This window comes from Sesamum indicum, linkage group LG3 (genome assembly GCF_026168435.1).
Source record: "Sesamum indicum cultivar Baizhima isolate 11 linkage group LG3, ASM2616843v1, whole genome shotgun sequence".
NCBI classification, from domain to species: Eukaryota; Viridiplantae; Streptophyta; class Magnoliopsida; order Lamiales; family Pedaliaceae; genus Sesamum; species Sesamum indicum.
Window position 1 is genome coordinate 23,477,768 of NC_142659.1, and position 27,146 is coordinate 23,504,913.

General features: G+C 32.4%; 1 protein-coding gene and 1 long non-coding RNA gene across 2 annotated transcripts; one reads left to right on the forward strand and one right to left on the reverse strand.

Annotated features, from left to right (window-relative positions):
* Nucleotides 1–16,442: 16,442 nt before the first annotated feature.
* On the reverse strand, nucleotides 16,443–17,864 carry LOC105158615 (membrane protein PM19L). The gene is made up of 3 exons (XM_011075425.3): nucleotides 17,617–17,864; nucleotides 16,973–17,150; nucleotides 16,443–16,859 (listed from the first exon to the last, which is right to left on the reverse strand). Exons 1-3 carry the CDS (start codon nucleotides 17,744–17,746, stop codon nucleotides 16,631–16,633), a joined length of 537 nt encoding a protein of 178 aa, XP_011073727.1. The 5' UTR covers nucleotides 17,747–17,864; the 3' UTR covers nucleotides 16,443–16,630.
* Nucleotides 17,865–19,241: 1,377 nt separating this feature from the next.
* On the forward strand, nucleotides 19,242–26,515 carry LOC148788808 (uncharacterized). The gene is made up of 2 exons (XR_016064480.1): nucleotides 19,242–19,367; nucleotides 19,743–26,515. It is a non-coding gene; the product is annotated as an uncharacterized LOC148788808 (long non-coding RNA).
* The last annotated feature ends 631 nt before the right edge of the window (nucleotides 26,516–27,146 follow it).

Consider the following 27,146-nt stretch of genomic DNA (forward strand, 5'->3'; position numbering starts at 1 on the left):
TTAATAATGACTAATTATTATAACAAAAAGGTTATATTTCTTGTTGTGAATCGAGATTTGGTAATGTTAAAGGCATGGCAAAAGGTTTCTAGAAGCATTGCTTTTTGTTCGTTTTATTATTTGATGTTATCTATGTTGTCGGATATGCTGATCTTAGTATATAATTGCGAGTCCTAATAGAACTTTGAGCTGGACTTTTGTAGTATAAATTTTCTGTCCTTTTTTTCGTACGTATATATACTTTTTAAACTGAAGTATCTTATCATTCCAAGGCTGTCTCCTTCAAATTGAGCTGTCCATGGCTTTTTCTACATACGACAATAGGGTTTTTGATCAAATCATGAATGATTGAAAGAAATTACAGCATTAATTCTGATGTCTTTATGTACTTCATTATAAGAGCCTAAACATTCAACTAACATTTAATTTCTTTCTAACGTCAGCATTGGTCTCTTATTATTTTTTTCTTTTATGAATCGAGTGTGAAAATATTAGATGATGTCAATTATATTACATTCACAGTGGAATCACATTCCGTTGATATCATATAATTTATACTTTTTAATATTTTTCACACCTAATTTATGTAAGAAAAATTTATTCATATATAGCACGTTACCAAACTTTAATTACCCTTAGTAATTGTGCAAATCAATAAAACATCCAATCACGTGTTGAGGGATAATAAAACGAACTCCGTTAAACGATTATTTTATCTAAAAACTTAAGATGTTAGTGAAGATAATCATCTAATATTAATATTAAGAAAATCGTGCACGTAATTTTTTTTGTTTTTCCGAAAATGGGTGGTAATGAGATTCATAACCAGAAGTTCTTACTTGGTTTGGTTCTGACATTATATTAAACAGTTAAAAGTTATTAAGAATAATCTATATTGGTTTAAAATGATATTTTTTCCTTTTTATGAATCAATTATATATATTATTATATCATGAATATTGGTATAATAGAATACTCTGTAATAATTTATATATCAATAATTAATAATTACTATTGGTTAAAGATAAAAAATTATGATGAATATTAATGAACTATGGTTATAACAATAGCTATCTGTAGTTATTTATGCATGTAAGGTCGAAACATCAATAATAGCTAAAAATCATAAGAATATTTTGACAATAGTTAAAATCATGACAAATATTGATTAATCATGATAAAATTTAAATTTTTGTATTGATTTTATTTTACCGTAGTAGAACGTGGTCATTTAAATTATAAGAAATAATGCAGATTAACAATGGAACTTTTATTTGCTATTAGCTCGACACTGATTTTAACATAAAAAATTATCGCAGCTATTGAGCTATTTTATTGGGAAAAAGGGTAAGTAACCTCCTTGAGGTATTACAAATCAGCAAATTATACCCCTATTAGAAAAAGTTAGCAATTTTCCTTTTTAGACAAGAAGGTAAATTGCTTCATTTAAAAAAATATAGGAGGAAAAATTATTATTATTTTTTCATGGGGGCAATTTGCTTTTATAATATCATTTGGAGGTAAATTGTATTGAACCCTATTTTATTGTAGTGACACCAATCAACGATAAATATATTACACTTATTATACCTGAACTAAACGCGACCAGCATAAATATTTCAGATTCTTATAATTATGACATCCTTGATTCAGAATTAAATCTAAACAAAGACTGCAATAATTTAGGATAACACACTCGTGCAAGAACTTTGACCATAACTTCAAAGAACCCAAACTTTTGTTGACCAGCCCAACTCTCCACTCCCACTAATCACAACTCTTCAACTCAAATAAAGAAATATATTATTATCAAGAAGACTCACAATTATTACCTCAAAAGCATTACAACAAGTTTCTATTGCATAAAATCGTGACCCCGCATAATGGCATGACGCACGAATTGCAGGCAACGCGAACTGTAGTCACACGCTCGAAGTGGATGACTCCTTTGAAAGTTCCTTTGGTAGGTAAAAAAGGACTGAGACTGCGACTGAGACTATCCATCCAATTCGTTTTAGTGGTTTTCAGTGCAGTGCACGAACATCAAACGTTTTTGAACTGCAAGTTTGTTTGACTCCAATGTCGTGAGTTTTGCTTGTGATTATCAAGGCAGGTAAAAAGGGCAAAAACAAATAATTTAATTAAGTGTAATATCAAAAACATCAGCTGGATTGTATCTGGACTCCAGTATGGATTGTGTCTTCAATCTGTAATTAGTCAAAGTAATGTATTTTAGCCAGTCATTTTCAATCTAAAGCATACAGCTGCACTTTCGAACATTCTTTCAAATGGTCATTCAATTAGGTCATGACGCTGAGGAAACATAAATACCCGTTGTCAGGATAAATGTGTTGTATAAGTCATACCTGGACACCCTCCGAAGTTTTATCTAGTTATAATTATAATTTTATTCTTTGCAAAATTATAAATAAGAAAAATTATATTATCACTCTCGAAATAAGGTTAAACTACGAAAATTGTCCATCAACTTTACATAATTAAACTAGGGTGCAAATGGGAGGGTTCGATCGAGTTAGGATTGGTCCAAATGGGTTGGTTCCTGAATGGATCCAAAATAGGTCGAGCCGGGTTTGTCTGAGCTATTTTATTAATTTGAATTTAAAGATTTCAAAATTTTTACACAATAAAAAATTAAAAATATGACTTTTACTTGTAATGTAATTCGACTAAATTTGTGTCACATGCCGTTTCTGACGAATGACCATGTATGCTGCGTACCAGATTTTTTGCCACAACACAAGGTCGAAGGACCTTTAGAGAAATCCTAGGAGCCACCTGGAGATACATTAGGATGACGTGGGTGTAAATGTGCTAGCAAGCTATATAACTTGTCCATCGAGTTGTATATGACGTGTCCGGCTACAATGGGGTTATTTGTTAGGCCTGCCAGTTCAACAACGCCAGAGGTAAGCCTGTTGACCTTGCTTCCTTGCTAGTGGGTCAACTAGATTCATTTCCAGTTGGGTTAATCTGCCTTGCTTGTGGGCTTGATGCATGAAATGTTGAAGAGGCATCATCGATGAGACCTTTCATGATCACCAATAGGACAAATCCTGTTGGGCTTCTTGAGTAATGTTGACAAGTTGAAGGAGTCCAGCTAGAGAGTCCTTCTACCGGCAGGAACTAGAGCACACGAATAGAGAGATGTACTAAACATTGGTAGGAAAACTAATCATCTTACTCAAACTCGACCAGACATCACATTTCAAGTACGTATGATTAGGTAGTTTATGCACAATCCAAAGGAACCACATCTATAAGCTTTCATACTAAGTGTTGCATTACTTGGAAAGTAGTCAAGGGAAAGGAGCTCTATTCCAGAGAAATAATGAACTCACACTAGATACTTACACAAATAGCAACTATAATGGATCTACCATGGATAGAAGATCAACATCTGGCTATTGCACGTTTCGTAGTAGTAATTTGGTCAGCAAAAAAATATAAGATAATAGTAAGACCAAGTGTTGAATCAGAGTTCAGGGGAATGGTTCCGGGACTATGAGAGTTGTAGCTTAAGATCCTCTTGGATGATTGACGGTTATATGGGATGGACTTATGAAGTTGTACTGCGATAACGAACCGAGAATCAATATTGCGTATAATCTTATACAACATGATATGACAAAGCATATCGAGAAAGATAGACACTTGATCAAGGAAGAAAGGTGGAAGAAGGTCTATTTTGCATTCCTTGTGCACACAATAATATGATGCGATTGAAAGTATGGACTCAAGTTTTAGATTGCCATCACCAAGGCATGTGCTAAGCTTTCTAACTTTTGTTAATATATTGAAGAATTCATATAGGTCTCGTGTAAACTTCCATTCATCGACTCCTGAACAGGTGCAATAATTGATGTGAAGAATAAAAAACTTTCCTTGAATTTAATTTAATGTTACTTAACACTCTTCTAACAAAGAATTTTGTTGCAGGATAGACAGTCAGTTGCAGCTAAAAGTGGAGCATGACGAACCATCCGAGAAATCCCCTACCTCGTCTCACTCAAACCACGGACCAAACAGGAGAATTTTCTATATAGTGTTAGGTTTCATTTTTGGTCCACCTTTGAGATTGGCCAAAACATGGACATTGTTTGTCTTGATTTGTTTTGGAAGTTTTGGTGGTGTTTTAAGATGTTTTGAAATAGTACCTCATTTGTTTTTGGTCAAAATAAACCTACACTAATTATAGGCCCTACAACTAAAAAAATTATATACACACTCATATATATATAAGTATATATAAAAGAGACATAATGTGACAATGAACAGTAATTTTTGTCTCCCAAAACACAACATTCAATACTTATTTTAAATTATTTCCAAAAACAAATCGAAACATACATACTCTTTTTAAAACACACTTATTTATCTTTGTTTTTCTCTTTCTATCTCCACAAAACACTTAGAAAATAAATCCAAACACTATGAGTGATTTTTTTCGGAATTTTCAGGTACATAAAAATGGTTTCACAAGCTTAAAAACAGGGAAGGATCACGCTACCCTAAAAAACTAAACTGATGTTGAAGCAATACCGTAGAGCTAACCACCTAAAACAAAGCTCTTCTTGGGAGGCAAGCCAAGTCAAGCCAATTTTTTTCGAGATTTAGAAGTTAGAGTTTGATATTTAGTAGCATAGTCTAAACGTTGGTGGGCATCCAAGGTGTGGATACCATTATATAGGCCTGGCAACGAATCGAGCTCGACCATTTTTGTCGAGCTCGAGCTCGAGCTCGACAATGTATTCTATCTTTAGACTACTGGTGACAAAATCAAGTTGTGTTTGCAAAAGTCCATCTTTAGACTTGTCAGCTTTTGCTTTAATAGCACAACTTTGCAAGTGCCGATGCAATTGAGTTGTTGGAGTAGTTTTGGTTTTACTATACATCTTCTTACAATGTATACAAGAGATCTTTATGACTCCATCTGCATCCTTTATTTTTGTGAAATCTGACTAAACTGCTGATTTTTTTTTTTTACGTTTTGTTTTTGATCCTAAAGTTTCATCATCTTTACTAGCCCCCTCAAGTGAGGAGGAAATAGTACCCGTATCAACTCTATTAGTAGCACTAGTTGTTTGTTCAACTATTTCCTCCTCACTTGCATTACTGGACTTGTTGAATCGGCTATAGAAAAAGAAGTACTTGCCGAAATATTCATATCTGAACATTGAGGAGGAAATACTTGTAAGCCACCTGGAGATACATTGGGATGACGTGGGGTGTTAATGTGTTGGCAAGCTATATAACTTGTCCATCCAGTTGCATATGGATGGACGAGTGCGGCTTACCGCGACGAGTGCGGCTTCCTGTTCAGTTTGAGTTTTACTTGGAGTTGTTCTTCGGTAAGTTTGAGTTTTACTTGGAGTTGTTCTTCGGTAAGTTTGAGTTTTACTTGGAGTTTCAGTTTGAGTTATTCAACACTTACTTCTGTTGCCATTGTATTTCACTTACTTCTGTTCAGTTTTACTATGTACACTCTTGATTTTAAATGCTTTTATGCTCTCGTTTATTCCTTCTCTGATTTGCCAATCACCGCAACCTGTGACTGCATGTTATGAGTTCTTATGCTGTGTGTTGGTGTGTGTTTCTCTTGATATATATAGCATTGGTCAATGAATTTGTCTTCTTCTGTGCATTCAATGCTTCGTGCTCATTAATGGGGGAAAGGAGAATTCTGGGTTGTTCTTATTTTTGTTTGATCTTTGTGAAATAGGCTCCAATGCCAAATAGGTTGTTCTCATTCATGTTTGATTTTATTTTTGTTTGATCTTCTTCTGTGCATTCAATACACTTTTGTTTTCCTTTTCTGGAGTGACCTACGGAGATGTAGTTTTAGTTTAGATCGTTCTTAAAATTATCATTAGTGTTGAATTGTTGTTGGTTCTTGAATTGTAGTGTTATGGTCCTTATGTACACTTGGAACCTCATAAACATCATATCAAAACTTAGAATTTGGAAGTTTTAGAATGTTATGTTAATTGATTACCAGTTTGGATATGCATTTATGGTTATTTTTTAATTGATAATAATTTCTCTAGCAAACCTCAAGGCAATAAGTATTTCCTCCTCAATGTTCAGATATGAATATTTCAGCAAGTACTTCTTTTTCTATAGCCGATTCAACAAGTCCAGTAATGCAAAGTGAGGAGGAAATATTTGAACAAACAACTAGTGCTACTAATAGAGTTGATACGGGTACTATTGACACAGAGAAGAACATTGAGTTGGATAGTAAAGATGATGAAACTTTAGGATCAAAATCCCAACGTAAAAAAAAAATCAGCAGTTTGGTCAGATTTCACAGAAATAAAGGATGCAGATGGAGTCATAAAGATCTCTTGTATACATTGTAAGATGTATAGTAAAACCAAAACTACTCCAACAACTCAATTGCATCGGCGCTTGCAAAGTTGTGTTATTAAAGCAAAAGCTGACAAGTCTAAAGATGGACTTTTGCAAACACAACTTGGTTTTGTCACCAGTAGTGTAAATCCAACTTCGTGTCCAAGTCTGTATGTTGGAAGTTTGATATGGAGAAAATGAAAGAATCAGTGGCTTATTGGATAATGATGCATGAGCATCCTTTTTCTATTGTGCAAGAAGAGGGATTCAATTTGATGCAAAGAAGAGGAATGCCTGAGTGGTGCGGAATTACAAGAATTACAGCAAAAACTTATTGCATCAACATTTATGAGGCAGAAAAGAAGAAGCTGAAGAGTTTGTTGAAAAATGTGAACAAAATCAGCTTCACAACGGATTGTTGGAAATCAAAGAACCAAAAGATCGAGTACATAGTCATTACAGGTCATTGGATTGATGAAAGTTGGCAATTACAGAAGCGTGTACTTAACTTTGTTCACATTCCACCTCCACGTCGAGGTCTTGAAATTGCGAATGCCATTTGGTGCAGCTTGGAGGATTGGGGCATCGATGGTAAGATCCACACCATATCTGTAGATAATGCGTCTTCCAATGATTCAGCTATTGAAAATCTGAAGATTTATGTAAAAAACAAAAGAAGACTACTTTGTGAGGGAAAACCATTCCACGTAAGATGTTGTGCCCATATACTTAATCTCATTGCTCAAGATGGACTTTTCTGAGATTAAAAATATTGTTGATGTTATACGTGATAGTGTATTGTATGTCCGACGATCCGATGCAAGACTTAAAATATTTTCTGAGATAGTGAAACAATTGAATTTATCAGACAAGAAGTTAGTTGATGATTGTCGGACAAAGTGGAACTCAACATATGAAACGTTGGTTGTTGCAATCAAATTCAAAGATGTCTTCCCAAGATTTGCCAATCGAGAACCACATTATGATATTTGTCCAAGTGCATAGGATTGGACAAAAGCAGAGAAAGTGTGCTCGGTATTAGAGCTATTTTGGACAGCTAGGCACATTGTTTCCAGAAGTGATTATCCTACTTCAAATTTGTTCCTTAATGAGGTGAGTAGAGTGAAAGTTTTGTTAGATAAGAAGTCATTAGAGAATGATATATTCATTCAGGACATGGTTGCAAGAATGAAAAACAAGTTTAACAAATATTGGGGAGATACTAATTTGCTGGTGTCTATAGCAACTGCTTTGGATCCAAGGTGTAAGTTGAGAGCGCTTGAATTCTGCTTTCCAAGACTATATTCTTCAGAGAATGTTGAGAGGCAAATTTACTATTGTTCGGAAGACATTATATGAGCTCTATTCTGAGTATGTGGCTATTTATAACATTGAAAATGAGTCAATTGGAGAAGGGCAAAGAAACAAACTATCGAATAGAGATCTTACAAATGTTGAAACTCAAAGTGGCTGGTCTGAGTATGCTGAATATCTAAAGTCAGTGGAATCTATTCAACCTTAAAAGTCTGAACTTGATTTATATCTTAAGGAAAACTATTATACATTTGAAAAGGACAAGAAGGATGGGAAAGACTTTGATGTTCTGGAATGGTGGAGAGTTCATGCATTGAAGTATAAGATTTTATCGATAATGGCAAGAGATATTTTAGCTATCCCGATCACCACTGTTGCTTCTGAGCCTACATTTAGTGCAGGAAGTAGAGTAATAGACAAATATCGTGCATCATTGACTTTAGATATGGTTCAAGTGTTGATGTGCGGAGGAGATTGGGTGAGAAAACGCTTTGGAGTGAAGAAAAAATCTTTGGTAAGTTCTTTTGTATTTTAAAAGTTTTGAACATATCACTATTGTTTCTAACTTATTATAAGTGTATTGAATTTTATTCATTAATTTACAGAGAGACAAAAAAGCAATATATGTAAATTTACCTCTTGATGGTGATGTGCCAAAGGTAACTTTATGCAACTCAACTGCCAATAATTGTCTCAATTGTTGCTTTTTAATTGCATCATGTTGTGACATCTTTGAGATGACTTAATGTGGTGGATTTGAGGTTTGAAGTTTGAGATTTGAGATTTGAGATTTGAGGTTTGAGATTGGAGGTTGGAGTTGATACTTCAATTGGTATTGATATCAAATTATGTGGTAACTTTCTTATCTTTTTTGTTGAGTTTGCTAATTTTCTAGCAGTTCGTATCGATAATCTTGTATTATTCTCATTCACTTGCAAAGAGATATATACATATTGGTTGAATTTGTGTTATATGGTTCTAATTTAATTTATAATCATTTATTTTATGTAGGTTTGAGAGGATAGTAACAAGAACGACTTCGTTATGTGGACTTTGTCACTTTTGAACAAACATTGGTTTAGAAAGATTTCTGGATTTTGATAAATGTAACTAATTTATTTTTATTTAAATGGTTTATTGACAAATTTAATCTTTATATATTGTGGTTTCTATTTGATTTTATGAATTTGGTAGGCTTGTTTGTTTTTTCTAAATGATTAGTTGATTAAAAATAAATTATTGTATAAATGTGCTCAAACTCATGATTCAAAACAGGGTAAATCAAGCTCGAGCTCGAGAATCCATTGTCGAGCTCGAGCTCAAAGTTCCTGAGTCGAGCTCGACAAAAATAATGGAGCTCGACTCGTTGCCAGGCATATATGAGCATTAGATAAGCAAATCATATTGTAATATATTGAATATAGACTAACAAGAACATGCAAATTACTTTTGTTTTTATAATTACATGCAAATTAGTTGTGTGCACACTTGATAATGAAAGAAATGAAGCTTAGAAATTGCACATTTTTTACAATTCATTTTAAAATCCAAAGTATTCTTTTGACCAAATCCTTCAAGTATTATAATCTCAAAATATTTAGAGAAAAAAAAATAAAAAACAGAATCTTATAAAATGACAACTCCTCAACTAATAAATACAAAAAATCACCATCTCAAATATAAATATCATTAATACATCCTGGAGTTGGGATAACCATTTAATGAATTTCTTATTTTAATTATTTTTTAATATTACAATTAAAATAAAAATAAGATTAATATTGATATTATATGTACTGAAAAATATAAATTCAAGACATTATAAATTATACGACTAGAAATAATCATTGCGTTAACAAAGAAAATATCAATAATATATCTATATTAATATTCGACTAGCATGAATATACATGTATATCATTTTTATTCTAAAGTTTACGTAATAATTCATTATTTTTTTTTTTGTAAAAAAGATTATCCATTAAATTTTTATTTGGAATTAATTAATGTGTACTATTTGTAAAATCGTTTTAAATTTTTTTAAAGAAAAATATGTCAAGAAACAACAATTTATTTTATTCTAATGGTATCATGCCCATTTTAATCATTTTACCAATAAAAGATCTTATATATGCCAAATACCCGAACATCTTATAAAATATTTTTAGATTTTATAAGTTTTAATATTTTATTTTATCCAAACACTTTAAAAATTTATTTTTCGAATTAAATTCAACATCTTATAAACTTTTAAAATATCTTATAAGATATAGAAATTTATAAGATATTTTAAAAAAATTTAGCCAAACACCCTCTTAAATGGGGTCCCAAAGCGGGTCCCCGCTTTAAGTACTTTGGACTTTATTCTTGGTTTCTATAAAAGAAGTATTTATTAATGTTGGTTTCTACACTTTAACTTCAGGAATATTTTCAAGAGTTTATACTTTTGGAGAAATCATAAATTTATATATACAAAAAAATAATAATAAAAAAATAAAAAATTTAGAGTGTCTGAGGAAAATAGTAGTACATAAAACCAAAAAAAGAAAAAAAAAGTTGAACTAGGAGCATTCACGACCATTTTAACCCTATGGATTAAAAAGATCTATTCTTTTAGTAGACAAAATAGAAAAGTAGGGGTGGCACCCGATATAGGTCAGAGAGGATTCTCCTGAACATATAAGAATTAATGCACATGTGGAACCTATGTATAACCCCACCAAACATCTTAACAAGAATTCAAACCCACAATGTAGGTGTGATAATGCTCGACCTTAACTATTATAGCACAGTGATTAGTGGGTAAAATATTATCATAGGACGGTAAAAATATTGTGATAAGAAGGGTAAAATAGTAAAAGATCGTGTTGAATTTATTTTTCTTTTAAAATAAAAATACCTAGAAGCACCTACGTACTTCTTTAGGTGCTCATAGGCCTAAGGGGATGTTTGCAAAAATTTGTGCTTCTTAATAGTGATACGTTTAAGTGATTTTGCAAAAAGTTATTAATATATAGTAAAAATTGGAAGTGCTTGCAAGTTGATTAAAAAAGTAGCTGAAAAGTTGAAGTCGATGGAAGAACATGAGGGTTTAATGCTATTAGCTTCAATTTTTTTTTGGCTAAGTTTAGAAATTGAAAAGTAAAAGCTGTCATTGCAAACACTACTCGTTCTCAACTAAAATTAAGCTATAAGCTAAGAATCACTTTTTTCTTTCTAACTTTTGCAAACACCCACTAACTTTTGGCCCCAAATTGCTTTTTCTTTTTTGAGAAATTTTAATTTTAGTCCAATTATTATTGGGGATATGACACATTTAGTCCTATATATTTATTGATTAATAAATCTTGTCCTGTAATTTATACCCTCTTATACATTTTGTTTTATTTTTTATACAATTGGTCTTGAGCTTCCCACATTTAATCTTAAATAGTCAAATTTTAATTTAGGTTGTAAAAGTTGATCCTCCATAAATTTTTTCAGCCAACATGTATTATTGGGCACAAACACATGTCAATGCCGCTTGTGTTGACATGTCATTGCCACCCCATTGTCACATGCCACGTGGGTTGACACATTATTTCCATTCTTTTTTCCGACAACACATTTGGCCCAGAACAATTTATAGAGGACCAAATTTGTCAATTCAAGACCAAACTTGTGAGGCCCTAACCCAAATATACCAAAATTAAGACCCAGTATGTGAAGAGATATAAATTGTAGGACTAAATTATAATTATTAATGATGCTGGACTAAAAATATTATTTTTTTTAAAAAAAAAAATAGTTCTTAAAGTCAAAGTTATCTCTCCAACACTGAAAGAAAAGCAGTGGCCTCCAATTCCCCAATTTTGGGAGAAGTTTACTTGATACTAAAAATTAGTAATAATTATAAAAATTAAAAAAAAATTGTATTTTTTTTCTATTATTTTTTAAATATCAATTGTTGATTAGAAGTATCGTATAATTATTTTAATTGAGATAATAATTTTGAAAATTCTATTTTAAAAAACAAATAAACGAGCTAACCAACTAATCAACGACATCCAAATTAATTTAAATTTTTATTCTGCAGTTGCAATAAATTACAATATTCGTTTTATTTAAGAATTTAAAATTTATCAATTAAATCAACAATTTCACAACAAAAAAGTTAGTCTTACTACATCTATGAGATTTGAGATTTGAAGACAAGACCTCTATAAAATGACAAGTCGTGAGATCTCTGCCTTACCTTCGCCTCACTGGCCGAATTTGTATTATTTATTAACTAACTTTGGTTGTCATGATATAGGCTGGTCGGTTAAAATACCATTTGATATATTTATTTCTTTAAAAATATAATTATGTTTAACTTAATTAATTTGTTCCATAAATTATTTTCTACTTATGCACATTTAAAATTAACAGATTTTATGAATTTTGACCAAAATTTTCGTTACTATATTTGTTCTTTTATTTAATTAATTTAATATAGATAATGATGATGAGCCTAATAATGTCCCTTTTCCAAGAAACCTTTTCAACGGTAATAATAGCAAATCTTTTGGACAAAATGACAAGTCAACCCGAAATCCTTATCAAAGTCCACCCTAAGATATCTTGATGAAAATGTTATCCACCATATTATCATATTAATTACGCATTTTAATCTTTAAATATTAATCAGTTAGTATCCCGTGCCATGACACGAAAAAATTATAAAAATAAATTTTAAAATATAAAAGTAAATAAAATATATATATCAATAATGTAAATTTTCAAAGTAAATTAAGTAATAAGTATTAAAATTACAAAATTATATTGAATATAAAAATAAATTTACATTATTATATTACCTAAATTTACCATTAGTGATTTTTTTAAGATAAATTGCACTTCTCTAAATTTAAGTAGAAAATAAAAAATACATTTTTAAGTGGAAAAAATAAAAACATAATTTTTTAAGCCTTGCTGGATATCAAAATAAAATTTAATTATTTATTAACTAATTTATCCAAAAGGGAAAAATTGGGTGGATCTTTTACAAAAATTTATTAATAATTATGCATGCAAATTACAATTCAAAGAGGCTGTTCAAGTATGCTTATGTTTTATGATATTGATGATTTCCTACTCCAAATATAACCACTGTAAGAAAATGTGTAATTTTCTACATTGTAAACAGCTTAAAAGTTTAGAATGGATTATATTGGGATCTTCTTAAATTTGATAAGATTATAAAAACATAATTATTATTTAAAAAGTTATCTATATCCCCGACATTTAATAATTATGTACGCCTTGAACCTTAATGTAGATATGTCAACTGTACCCTTGTTGAAATTTTAAATTTTTCAAAAAAAATTGAAAAAATATAAAATAAATTGATGGGCATGAATTATAAAATATATGAAATTTTAAAAAATTAAAATTATAATTTAGGGTTTCGAAAGGTATTTTGGGTAATTCAATAAAAGATTTGGATAAGTACCTGACGAAAGCTAATAAAACAGGTCAATTGTTTGATAAATATTACTAGGAGGGGAATTGATAAATTTCTCAAAGAATAGATGGATTATTTGTAATTATATCAAGTAACAAAAGACAAACTCGGCATAATTTATCCTAAAAGTTAGGATAAATCAATATTATCAATTAAAAAAATTACTGTAATAATTTAAGTTATTGCCCATTGTTGATCAATATTTACCATACTCCTTGCTATGATAAAAGCATTGCCATGAAATATTTACCATTATTCTTAAGTATAGTCGATCTTTTAGCCTCGTCTACTAGGAATAGTCAATAACTATTGTGCAGGTATAGTTAATTACTATTGACCAGAATTTTTCACTTTTAATTAATAGTTTTTGTTTATTTCTTGGGGGAAATCACAGATTTTATTAATATTTTGCATTTTCAATTCGCTTTAGAATATCAAGATAATTCTAAATATAATTTTTAGGGTAAATTATATTGACACCCCCTCAAAATTAGGTAAAATTATACAAACACCCTATTCTTTTATAAAATTACAGCTACACCCTTGAAAGGTGTTAGTGTAATTTATACAAACACCTCACTTTTACAAAATTACAACTACACCCTTGAAGGGTGCTAGTGTAATTTTTTTCAAAGGGTGTTTGTATAAGTTTTACTTTTGAAATAGGGGGTGTGGTTGTAATCATAACTATATCCTCAGGATTATAATTGTAATTTTATAAAAGTAGGGGGCGTCGTGTTATTAGACCTAATTTTAGAGGGTGTAAATGTAATTTACCCTAACTTTTAATGTTGTGATACTTCCCTATTTTACACTATTTTATTTAATAAATAAATTTTGGCACATAATTAGTTATCATTTTATATAGATAATTTCAATAATTAAAAAGAAGTGCAAGAATAATTAACTTGGTAGGCAAACATTACCATCACTTTCCCTTTTCCTGTAGCTGCAGACACATTGAAAAGCAAATCTTCAATGGTCTCCAACTTGAAAATCAAATGGACGGTGGGAACTCATTATTGTATGGTCATATCATAATCCAACCATACATTAAAAAAACAATTGATGAAAAAGAATTTTTTATGGATTCTACATCCGAGTTTTTCTGAAGAGAATGAATCTTTTTTTCGAAACGTAAAAAAAAATGGGTCCGAATCTCATGCGGGAATGATTTGGAAGATCCAAAACAAAATAATGGAAGATCCAGAACAAAATAATGGAGGCAGTCAATCCATAGAGATTGATCCGAAATTTAATTAAAATTCAGTATAGTATCTATGGATATATAAAAAACGTTTGAATCAATTCTTTTCAATGAATCGATCCAATCGCAGTTTCAAACATGAAATTTAAAAGGATCAGATAAAAAAAAATACTCTAAATTATAAAATTATAATAAAATATACGATCAGCCAACATTTATTGAATTTGAAAAAGATTCCCAAGAAATGGCTGTGAAATATCTTAAACGCATTAATTTCACTGTTATTGCGCATGAAGTCAAGGTGGATTTTTATTTCCAATAATGGCGTCAAACAGACTGACTTTGGATTCAAAAGGTAAAAGAGAGTAAACCAACAAGAAGATTAATTAGGGTAAAAATCAGTAATCTTTGCCCATATTAATCACTCTCACCCAGTTCTAAATATTTAGACACCCAAAGAAATATGCACTATTTTTGCTTTCATTTTTAACTTGTTTCGGTGTGTTCTATAGATATAGAAAAAGAAAAACTAAGATAAATAAGTATGCATTAGAGATAGTATGTATATTTGAATTTGCTCAACAAGTGTCCTGTTTTTTTCCAGTTGGGAAGGTTGTCCTGCTCCACCGACCAAAGAGCTCTATTATGAATTGTTTGAGCTGCTTAGCTAGAGAAAAGATTGACGACTGCAGGAATAACTGCTGGATCAAAAACTGGATTGGAGGTATTGATTTCTCTTTTGACTTGATGTGGAAGTGGAATGGCTAAACCAACTGCAGCAAGTAAGTAAGTGTTTTCCTCAAAGGATCTGTTGTAACCTCCATTATTAGAGCTAGCCAATTCTCACATCTTAAACTCAAAGTACCCACGGATGGCGCCAAGGGTCGAAGAATCTTCAAGAAAAATTCTAAGATCAATTGGTGCTAATCTTGCAAAATAAAAGTTAGCATTCCTATGCTTGAACCAGTAACAGTTTTATTGAGAAAGATAAATGAGAACTTGAATCAAAGTGGGAATGTACAATGACCGATAAAGTATATCTATTCATATTGAAGTGCAAAACATGGGTTCATAATAGCTTAAAATTGAAAAATGATGAGAGAATAAATGAGAGAATGTGAGTGGGTAATAATTTTATCAAATGACTGCACAAAGGCTCTATTAATAGGTGTGTACAGACAAAAATGAAAAGTTTGTTGTGTAGTTTTATACCATTTAAAAACTCTTTGAATCATCAAACTAACCAAAAAAATCGTGCACCATTTAAACCTGAACTTACTAACATACATCAAGTGACTTAGTCATATCAAGTCTGTTTGAAAATTCAAACAGTAGAACCTGAACTTACTAACATACATCAAGTGACTTAGTCCTATCAAATCTGTTTGAAAACTCAAACAGTAGATTCCAATCGATTTGCGTCTAATCTATTTAAAGCTACCTGGAAATATTTTAAAATGTCGTGTCTATTGGCAGTTGTATGACTCAACTGTCCGGCCGCATCAAATCTGTTTCTTGGACATACCAGTTTTGTGAAACAGAAAATAATCGCACCTCACCTGATGGACCAACCGACTAAACACCGACTGGGGTTGTGCATGCTGTTTTTTGATCTTTTAATCGATGCTGGATTTTTAGGTGGCATCATAGTCAAAGTTCACTACTAAAATTAGAATTGCATTTTCCAGCTATTCCAATTCAAATTTTGTTGTTAGAATTGCATTTCTACTTCAATTCAAATTTTGTTGTGCACATGACTGCACGTGTATAAAATCTTGTTTCAAACAAAATAGGCAACATAATTCTTTTCCAATTCAGATTTTATTACATTACTCACTGCACAAATTTTATTAAATTCTCTATTCTTTTCCAAAAAAATAACATGATTCTTTACAGTATATATTAATATAAAGAGACTAAAGATCCAACCCCGATTTGTTTACCCTATAAAAACATAGTACATTGTATTATGTCGGGAACTGGATAACGGTCACAAGTTTTGCTTCTCTCACTTCACTAGAATACTGCTTTTGCTCTTGACCTTCACCACAAATGGATACGAGGGCAGTCAAAGAATGTAAAAAGCTTGCATACCATCAATGTCTTAGCTACACAACGCACAGATTCACAACCATCCATGAAAAAAGACAGCAAAAGATCAACACATTTCAGGCTACATACACCATTACCTACACACATCTATCCTCTCTAATCTCATACCCTAATATTAGAGAGTCTGTCTCCACTTCATGAGCCTAAACCCTAACACCAGTGGCGCCGCCTTTGGGCTCCGCCTCTGCCGCCGGAGCGCCAATGCCGTACTCCCGGTCTCTGTACCCGGGTCCATATCTGCTGCTGAAAAACCCGGCATGGAGTAGTAGGACATACAGCAGTTGCGTGAACGCCAGCACTATAACGAAACCTTCCAACACCCTCAGCCTCCACCCTCGCCACCCTCCTATGTTTATCTCCTTGCATGCCAACCTGCGAGGAATGCACCACATTCAACTGTTACCCAATCCAAATTAAATTTATTCAAATTTGTACTGATGTGACATAATCCAGCCAACCGTGCAGCCACAATGACGAGGACTTACCCGAAAGCGAGGGCGGTAACAGCCCAAGCGAGTATGGAAGAGGAGCCGGCAGCAGCGAGGCTATCGTTCCGCCATGCTCTGAGATGGCTGCCGCCGGCAATCTTTGAAACTATTCCGAGAACAGCTGCTAGTATGGCGAAGGTCAGGAAATGGCCCGTCGCTCCGTTCCCTCCCATGCCTGCACAAATTAACCGAGTTAATTTTTTGTAGTACTCTCCAGTGAACTATGTATAATATTTAATTCACAATTAGGCTTGCAATATGCCTATAATGGAACCATATATACTTATACAATTTTTATTATATCAAAATTACATTAAAGGTATATATAAATATTTAGTAAAGTATATAATAAATAAGATGAGAAAATTTCGATAAAAGAGATAATACAGGGACCAAATAGTTGAGATGAGATGCCACAGGGCATCCCTCACTTAATAAAACGAGTATAGATATACATTCCATAAAACAAAAAGTACAATTAAAAGAAATTGGATTTGAACAAAATTATGTCTGATCATATCTTAATTTGCATCATTTATTCTAAATTGGTTTTAGCATATCTATGTGCACAAAAGTTTCCTAACACGTATACTACTCTGCATGTATATATATACAATGTAGATATAAAAAAAAGAACTTACTTGGATGAGCAGTTTGACCATTGATATACCTATTGAGGCACCAACTCGCAAAGCCCAACACAATGAAATACATAATCAAATTGATAAACAGCAACGGAGCTGCCAAATTCCTCGCCACTGTTCTTGCCATTCTTGCTGCTTCTTACCTTAAATTATGTCTTCAACCTGTTTGATGAGAGGCTACAAAGAGCAATATACCTTATTAAAGTATACTCATATACTCTGCTGCTTTATCTTCTAACCCGAGCGTAGTTATAATTGAGTTATATAGAGGAGGGAAGAGGGTTTGCTGCATGAAAACGTGGCGTGCTTGTAGCCTCAGCGGTTTACATGTGTAGAGACACTTGTCGAATTCTGCCCCTGGTTTTCACTTTAACAATTCCTCTCTTGTTTTTGAGCTACGGGGTATGTATGTATGTATGTATCCGGATAACTTAGAGAAAACTTAGTTATCCACTCAGTCTTTCTCGTATAGAAAGACACGTACAAAAGCTTATGTCCTAATTCGGTTTGCTTGGAGCACATGTTTTGGTGATATATATATAATAATAACTAGTTAGTATCATGGCTAAGCTACGGAAGAATTATAAATGCATTGAATTTTTTAATATAAGAATAACTAATTGTAAGTAACTTAATAATAAGATTTAATATGCATGGTACTGATCAATAATAAAAAATTATTAATAGTTATAAAAAGTTAAATTTGAAGTATATAACAAGTTTGTTTTTTAATAAAGATATGTATATCACTATAAAAAAAAAAAATTATTGAGAAGGATGTTTGGGACACATAATATTTGTCCCAAAAATCGTCCCGAATTGGGACGGTATTCGGGACGATTTTGAGACGACTGCAGAAGGGTGGGATGGAATGTCTTGCTCTAATACTTATTGTCCTAAAATAACAAGGTCGTTCTAACATTCGTTTAAAAAAGGGACAAAAAATAGTAACATTCCCAAAATTGTCTTAAAATGCATCCTAAATTTAAATTCTGGCAAGTCAAAATTTTAAAAATCTAAAAAACTAGGGATTGCTTTTGGGACGGAGTTTGGGACAGTTGTTCCTCTCCCGTCCCGACGCAGCGTTCCGTTTCGTCCTTTAATAATAGTCTAATTTTTCAAATACGATATATCGATATCCGTAATTTAGACTAGGTTGAAACTTTAAGTACATTAATATAACATCAATGTGATTATATCTAACGTCAAATCTAAAATCGACTGCTTCCGTCGAATGATTTAGTGTAATGATGGTTGATACCAAAACAGTCTTATAAGTACGAATATTGAATTATATATTCTATTCCTTCTTAGTAAATATATATATGATGTATTTTTTTTTTTAATTTTTATGCAATTCAATTGAATTGTAATACAAATATTAATAATTGATTCACACAATTTGGTGCCATAGATGTATTTTTCCATTATCAATTTTAATAAATTATGTTGAGATGGAATTTGGGACGATTTGGTTATACTTGGGACGACTATTATTAAATACAGCATCATTTTATTAAATTACTATATTTAGGATGACAACTGAAATTACTATTTTCGTTCTAAATATCGTCCCAAAAAATTAATACATAATGGGATTTAGCCATAAACCCCTAATCCCCTTCCATTTCACCACTTTTCTCTCTCTCTCTCTCTCTCGATCCACTCTCTCACTCTATCTCTCACCGGTTATCGTGTCTCTCCACCGCCCGTCGCCCGTCGCTTCTCGCTCTATCTCCCTCTTTAAGGTGTGTGTGTATGATTTTTATCGTGGGATGTGGTGGGTGGCTGCATTAATATTGGGAAACACTTTCACATCCATCCTGGACATGGTTGCATTAATGTTGGAAAACACTTGCACTTATAAACTTCCATATGTTAGAAGTTTTAATAATGTTATTAGATTGTTCTTTCAAAGTTTTCTTGCTTCAAGCTCATGTCATTGTAACTTCATTTCTTTTAATATACAAGTATGAATTTTGAATACCATGTTTTCAGTCAATCATATGCTATATCTTTATTGGTAATGTAAGTAAAAGAACATACAAGTTAAATTAGTAGAATAAATATTTTAATACTCCTTACATCTCATACTGATCTAGATGTCTTACTCTTAATATTAGATGCCGCTCGCCCGTGTACTAAAGACCACAGAGCTCGACATTCAATACCACCTTGCCGCCAGAACCTCCCGTCTCAACACAACTTCAGGAAATCAAACTTATGTTGGGCATGCTCTTCAACAAGATGGTGAGAATCGTGCGAATGCGACTGCAACAAGCTCTGGTGAACGAAGAAAACCAGAGCTCCCTGCGTTTCTGCAACTTCATGGAGGGGATCATCCAGGGATGAACTTGACGGCAGATACACGATGCCAGATAAAACTTCTACTTATGATACTTAGGTGAGGGTAGGCTTAATTAAAAGAATTTGAATGATTAAGTGCAAAAAAGAAAAGGGCTAATTACACTTTAACAATATAAAATTATACTTTCTCTCAAAAAAAATTTGAAATTATACTTACACCCCCTTTCAAAAAATTTTCATTTATACCTGATCCCCTTTATTATGATTTGGACAAAAAATATTGAGCTTTGCAAAAAGAAAAATTATATAAATATTTAATTTTGTTCCTCATTTAACATCCTCATTTATACCCCTTTAACATCATTACATTTGTTTTCTCATAAGTAAAAAAGCATTAAATAAAAATGTTCAATAACGGGTAAAATTAGATATTTATGAATTTTTTTTCTAATATTAGTATTTTTTATTTAAATCCTAATGAAAGAGGGTCAAGTGTAAATAGTAAATTTTTAAATAGGGAGTAAGTGTAATTTGAAAAAGAATTTAGAGAAAAATATAATTTTATAATTTTAAATGAGGTCTAAGTATAATTAAAAAAAATACCACATAATTTAGATGGCAAAGTATTTTCATTCCAAGACTTCTTTGGAATTGACGTTCTCCGTCCACTAGCTAGGAGAATTAATTAATAAACTTTAAAAACAATAAGACAATAATTATTTGATGTGATATCTCACCTCAAATAATTATGTCTTATACCAATAAAAATAAGTTAGTTCAATTGAAAAATAAAATTTTGAGTATATAATTGAATATTAATTAAATTATAATAATCAAGAACTGATATGACGTATAAAATGTATTTAAAATATGTTTTGAATTTTCATTTTAAATAGAAAGGAAATTTTTTATAAGGTAAGAATATTTTTTTCTTATACGCAAAGCCTCCGGAGTAGTTGTAACCACCTAGGGATACGTGACGTTTTATTATCTCCAACTCTAGATAATAGGTTTGGACCTAGATTACATCGTATTTTACAAAAGAAATAAATAAGACAGGGGTATCATCGGCACAAAAAAAAATTAGTATTACGATATAACACATAGTTGTTTATGAGTAAAAAATAATATTTTTTTTGTTTATATTAACCGTTGTGGCACGTCGTTCCTGTATGCATAAAATAAATAATATTTTATATTTTAAAATATATTATAAATAAGAAAAATTATATGTAAACGACCACATCGTATTTCTAAAAAGAAAAAAAAAAAGAAAGAAAGAAGGCAACAAAGAAAAAACAATCAACTTAGGGGTATTATTGACATGATAAATTAGTGTTGTGGTGTCATAACTGTCGTTTGTGAGATAAAAAGGCATTTTTTTTTTTATATAATGTAGATATCGATTAAGATTGATATATAGATAAATAAAATTTTCGCCTGAATTGAAAAGGTGTAATATTTGTTTATAAATTGATTATTAATCATCTATACTAACATAAAAATGAAAGATCTTTGACACTCACAAAGAACGATTAATAATATCACCACACTGTTAAACTAGAGCGCAGGGAAGTAGTAAATCACGAGAGAGAAGGAGAGAGTTCATGGTGTTAGTACTTGACAAAAACAGAAGAACAAATTCCATTGAACAAGAAGATGCAATCAGTTTACAGAACTTGTAAATATAGGCAGAGTATAACAGACCAACTGCCAAGAACAAGAAAATAAAGAAGGAAGAAAATACAACGGATAAGTAAAAGTGTAGTCTTGCTAAACACGCTTTTATAAGTAAAGGCTAAAAACAAAACGGGCTACTGTTTATCTTCAACTCTTCAGCAATATCACAACTTTCTTCCAAAGTTGTGCCACTCTGTGTTTCTTCTGTAATTTCTATGTGAAAGTTAACAGCCTCCCTACAAGTTGGACTTGCATCAAACGTGATCAAGCCCAACTTGGAGACCAAAAACATGAATGGATTACTGGGAAGCGATTTGGTGAACAAGTCTGCAAGTTGCTGCTTCGAGTTAACATACGTGGGTAAGATAAGGCCTTCTTTGTACTTGTCTCTTACCACATGACAGTCTATCTCTACATGCTTTGTTCTCTCATGGAACACAGGATTCTCTGTAATGTGAATAGCTGCTTTGTTGTCACAGTAAAAGGCCACTGGTCTCTGAACATTGATGCCCAAATCCTTGAGCACATTATTGATCCAAGTAATCTCACACACAGTAGAAGCCATGCTTCTGTATTCTGCTTCTGCAGATGACCTAGACACAGTGTTCTGCTTTTTAGTCTTCCAGGACACAGGACTTGATCCCAACATTATGCAATATCCAGTTGTAGATCTTCTTGTAAGTTGGCAGGAAGCCCAATCTGCATCAGAGTAGGCTCTTAGTTTAAAATCATTATTAACAGGAAAGAACAAACCTGAAGAATGAGTGCCTCTGAGATATCTAATCAGGTACATAGCTGCATTCCAGTGCTCCTTGCAAGGGTGCTGAATGTGTTGACTAAGTTGTTGTGTCGCATAACTGATCTCAGGCCTTGTGAAACCAAGGTATAGAAGTCTTCCCACAAGCCTTCTATACCTTGAAGGATCCTGTAATGCTCCTTCTGATTCTGCAGCAAACTTAAAATTAGCAGGTAAAGGAGTAGATACAGTTTTTCCTCCTTGAAGGCCTATATCTGTGATAATGTCTAAGGCATACTTGTTTTGTGTCACTACTATGCCTTGTTCAGATCTAGCTAATTCAAGCCCCAAGAAGTACTTGGCCTCACCTAAGTCCTTAATGGTGAACAACTCATTTAAATACAGTTTAACCTCTTGTATGGAGTTCATTGAAACAGCAGTAACCAAAATATCATCAACATATACTAGCAAAGCTACAAAGTCATTATTAGCACCCTTTGTAAAGAGACAATAATCATGTTTGGATTGAATGAATCCTAAAGCCTTAATCTTCTCAGTGAACTCTTCATTCCATTGCCTTGAAGCTTGTTTTAAACCATAAAGAGACTTCTTAAGTCTACAAACTTTCCCATCAGGAACAGAATACCCCTCAGGAGGTTGCATGTAAATATCTTCATTTAGATTTCCATGAAGAAATGCATTATTGACATCTAGATGGTGTAGTAACCAGCCTTTTGCAGCTGCTACAGCTAGAAGAAGTCTCACTGTAACAGTTTTGGCCACAGGGGCAAAACAATCAGTGTAGTCTATCCCTTCAATTTGACTGAAACCCTTTGCAACTAACCTGGCTTTGTATCTCTCAATGGATCCATCAGGTCTTAGTTTAACTTTGTACACCCATCTACAGCCTATAGGTGTTTTTCCCTCAGGTAGTGAAGCAATTTCCCAAGTGTTATTTTTCTCTAAAGCAGTGATTTCCTGCCTCATAGCAATCTTCCATTCTTCCTGGTTTTGTGCTTCACTATATGTTTTAGGCTCATGTATCAAGTTTAAATTGTGTACAAAGCAACTGTAATTGGGATTAACCTTAATGTCTGCAGGAAAGATTGTTCCTGCAGCCTTATTGCACACAAAATCATTCATCCATGCTGGTTTATTGGAGGGCCTTGTGGACCTCCTAAGTGGTACAGGTGAATCAGTAGGAATATGATGCTCATTATCTTTTTCAATGTCAGTCTCTAGATTATAGAATACTGTAGGTAAAGGGCAAGGAACATCATCATGTTTCTCTTTATGAAAAGGAAAATTTTGTTCATGAAAAATGATATCTCTTGTAACAAATATCTCATTTGTGTCAAGACTCATAACTTTGTATCCTTTTCTTCCTTGAGCATATCCTAGAAAGATACACCTAACAGCTCTTGGTTCAAATTTCCTCTTAAAGGGATTGACATTGGCAGCAAAACAAAGGCATCCAAAAGTCCTAAGATGCTTGTATTCAGGCATTCTTTTATGCAATAATTCATAAGGGGTCTTCCATTTTAGTATTTGAGTAGGCATCCTGTTTATTAGATAAGCAGCTGTAAGTAAAGATTCAACCCAAAATTTTTCTGGCAATTTAGCAAAAAACAAAAGTGATCTAGCCACTTGTAATAGATGTTGATGTTTTCTTTCAACGATTCCATTCTGTTGTGGGCTGTAAGTGCAGGTTCTTTGGTGCACTATACCTCTATTCTGAAAGATGTTTTGACATTCTTGATTAATGAATTCAGTACCATTATCAGTTCTTACCTTTTTAACATTGACATTAAACTGAGTATTCACCATGTTGCAGAAATAATCAAGTTTCTGTGGAGTTTGTGACTTGTGATGCATCATATATATCTATACAGCCCTACTATAGTCATCAACTATAGTAAGCATATAGCTGCAGTTGTTAATGGAATATTGTCTATACGGCCCCCAAACATCAACATGAATAAGATCAAATATTTTTTGAGATTGAGTTTCACTAAGATGGAAGGGCAGCCTATGCTGCTTTGCCAAAGGACACGTTTGACAATTCTTAATGCATTGCACATTTCGTTTACAACAAGGTAAATGTAACATAACATCTTGACCAGCATGTCCTAGTCTATTGTGCCATAGATTCCCATCATCTACAACCTGCTTTTCAACCTGTTTTTCACTTTGAGGTATTGGATAAGTCTCAAGAATTCCTATGTGTTCAGTCTTTTCTTCAGTCTTGTGGTCAAGAAGGTATAGCTTTCCTCTTTGCCTACCTACTGCAATTACTTTCCTAGTCACAAGGTCCTGCACAAGACATTGTTCCTTAAAAAATGCAGCACTTAAAAAACCTGAAGCACAGAGTTTACTAACAGATAAAAGGTTGTAGTTAAAACTGGGAACATACAAAACATCTTTAAGCATGATATGCTGAGAAATGTCAATATTACCAGCATGCTCAACTTCACAAGAGGAACCATCAGGTAATTTGATAAAGCTTTTATTCTTCAGTGGTTGTAAAGATTTAAAAAGATTTCGATTCATGCACATGTGTGTTGAAGCACCACTATCTATAATCCAAGAGCAATTATGAATAACATTGGAATTGTTAAGAGAAAGTGTGTTACCTGCAAAGTCCTCATAGTCCGCCAAATTGGAAAGATCTTGGTTTAGTTCTTGACTTTGCAGTGCCTTCTTGAGTTCCTTTCTGATGATTTCAGAAATGGCATTTTCATCAAGGATAGTATGAGAGCCCCTTTCTCCTTTTACTCCCTGTGTAGTCAATGCTCTATTAACAATCTGTTTGCCATTCCTCTTTCTTTGTTCAACAAGGTCTTTGTACCAGTCTGGAAATCCCTTCAATTCGAAACAGTTATCTTTGATATGACCACTTTTCTTGCAATAATCACAGTACATCTGTTTCTTATCGGCAAGAGATTTTCTTTTCATAAAACCTTGTCTTCTTGAATCTTGTGTTTGTACTGTCATGATTTCCTCTCTATCAAAGCCATGAATTCCAGAATTAAGTTGTCTCTGTTTTTCAACTCTAGCAATCATGGAATATGCCTTACCAATGGAGGGTAAGGGATCCATCAGTAGTATCTGATTGCGCACATGATCATAAGCGTCACTGAGACCTACCAAGAACTGAATTAACTGAGTTGAAGTCATCTTTTCCACCAGTTTCTTTCCAGCTCCACAACTGCAAGGAGGCAATGGGTCTAAGGCTGCAAGTTCGTCCCACAACCTCTTTAGATTGGTAAAATAGACGGCTACTGAGTTATTGTTTTGTGTGATGGACCCTATTTCTCTCTGAATTTGATAGAGAAGGGGTCCGTTACTTTCTCCAAATCTGGACTCAAGTTCGAGCCATAGGTCTCTTGCAGATGTGGTGTATAAAAAAGCTTGGACGATATTTTTTGATATAGAATTTAGAATCCACGTAATGACCATACAATCTATCTTCTGCCACTGCTCTATTTCTGTTTTGTCTTGAGTGGGTTTTGGACAGGTACCATCAATGAAGCCAACCTTCTGTCTGGCTCCTAGTGCAAATATCATGGATCTTGCCCAAGAAAGATAATTGGTGCCGTCTAAAGGTGCGGATACCAATCCTAATGTAGAATTTTCTGCACTCTGAAGTTTCAACATATCTATGATTTGCTGAGTTTTTGAATCCTCCATTTTTATTGTTTCAGTCTTCTTGTCAGTCATGATGGTTGTGAGGTTTGGATGAGTGAATGAATGTATGGGATCTTTACCGCTCTGGTACCATGTTAAACTAGAGCGCAGGGAAGTAGTAAATCACGAGAGAGAAGGAGAGAGTTCATGGTGTTAGTACTTGACAAAAACAGAAGAACAAATTCCATTGAACAAGAAGATGCAATCAGTTTACAGAACTTGTAAATATAGGCAGAGTATAACAGACCAACTGCCAAGAACAAGAAAATAAAGAAGGAAGAAAATACAACGGATAAGTAAAAGTGTAGTCTTGCTAAACACGCTTTTATAAGTAAAGGCTAAAAACAAAACGGGCTACTGTTTATCTTCAACTCTTCAGCAATATCACAACTTTCTTCCAAAGTTGTGCCACTCTGTGTTTCTTCTGTAATTTCTGTGTGAAAGTTAACACACACCAATTTATAAATATAAAAATTATATTCTTAATTATATAGTTTTAAAAGATAATTTTAACTACTATTTTTCTTTATTAAAGTGATTCCACATCATGTTAATACCATTGCACCAATTTTTTTGTTGTGTTGATAATATTTGAGTTAACTTTTTTTTACATATTTCCTTTTGTTTAAATTTGATTTGTTGATTTATAAATATTATTCTCATTTATAATATAAAATATAAAAAATTATTTATATATACATACAAAAATAGTGTGTCACGCAGCTAATAAATAAATGTAAATTTTTTCATGACTTAAAGAAAAATGAATTTAGTATTAAAATATAATACAGAGAAAGTTACAGTGTATTGTTAATGGGAAATGCGGCCGTATATTTTTCACAATTTGTATAAATATTTTTGGTTTTTTTAAGTGTATAAAAAACTTTCAAAAACATAACCCCAGAAATTAATTAAGTAAAAATGACATTCAAAGTAGTAAACTTACATAGTGTTTTAATTCAATAACGCTAAGTTAATATTAAACAAATCTTACAACCAAGTTTTTTTAAATTTATATTAGCAAATCCAAATACCAAAATGTATTCAACTATTGCAGCAGATAAATGGGTTTGAAAAATCCTTATACAAATAATATTATAAAATAATTATAAAAGAA

Excerpts from the sequence above, each read along its gene's own strand:
- LOC105158615 (XM_011075425.3), bottom strand. The coding sequence starts at position 17,746 with ATGGCAAGAACAGTGGCGAGGAATTTGGCAGCTCCGTTGCTGTTTATC. Across the intron at positions 17,151-17,616 it reads TGGTCAAACTGCTCATCCAA|GCATGGGAGGGAACGGAGCG; the intron begins GTAAGTTCTTTT and ends TAATTTGTGCAG. Across the intron at positions 16,860-16,972 it reads GTTACCGCCCTCGCTTTCGG|GTTGGCATGCAAGGAGATAA; the intron begins GTAAGTCCTCGT and ends CATTCCTCGCAG.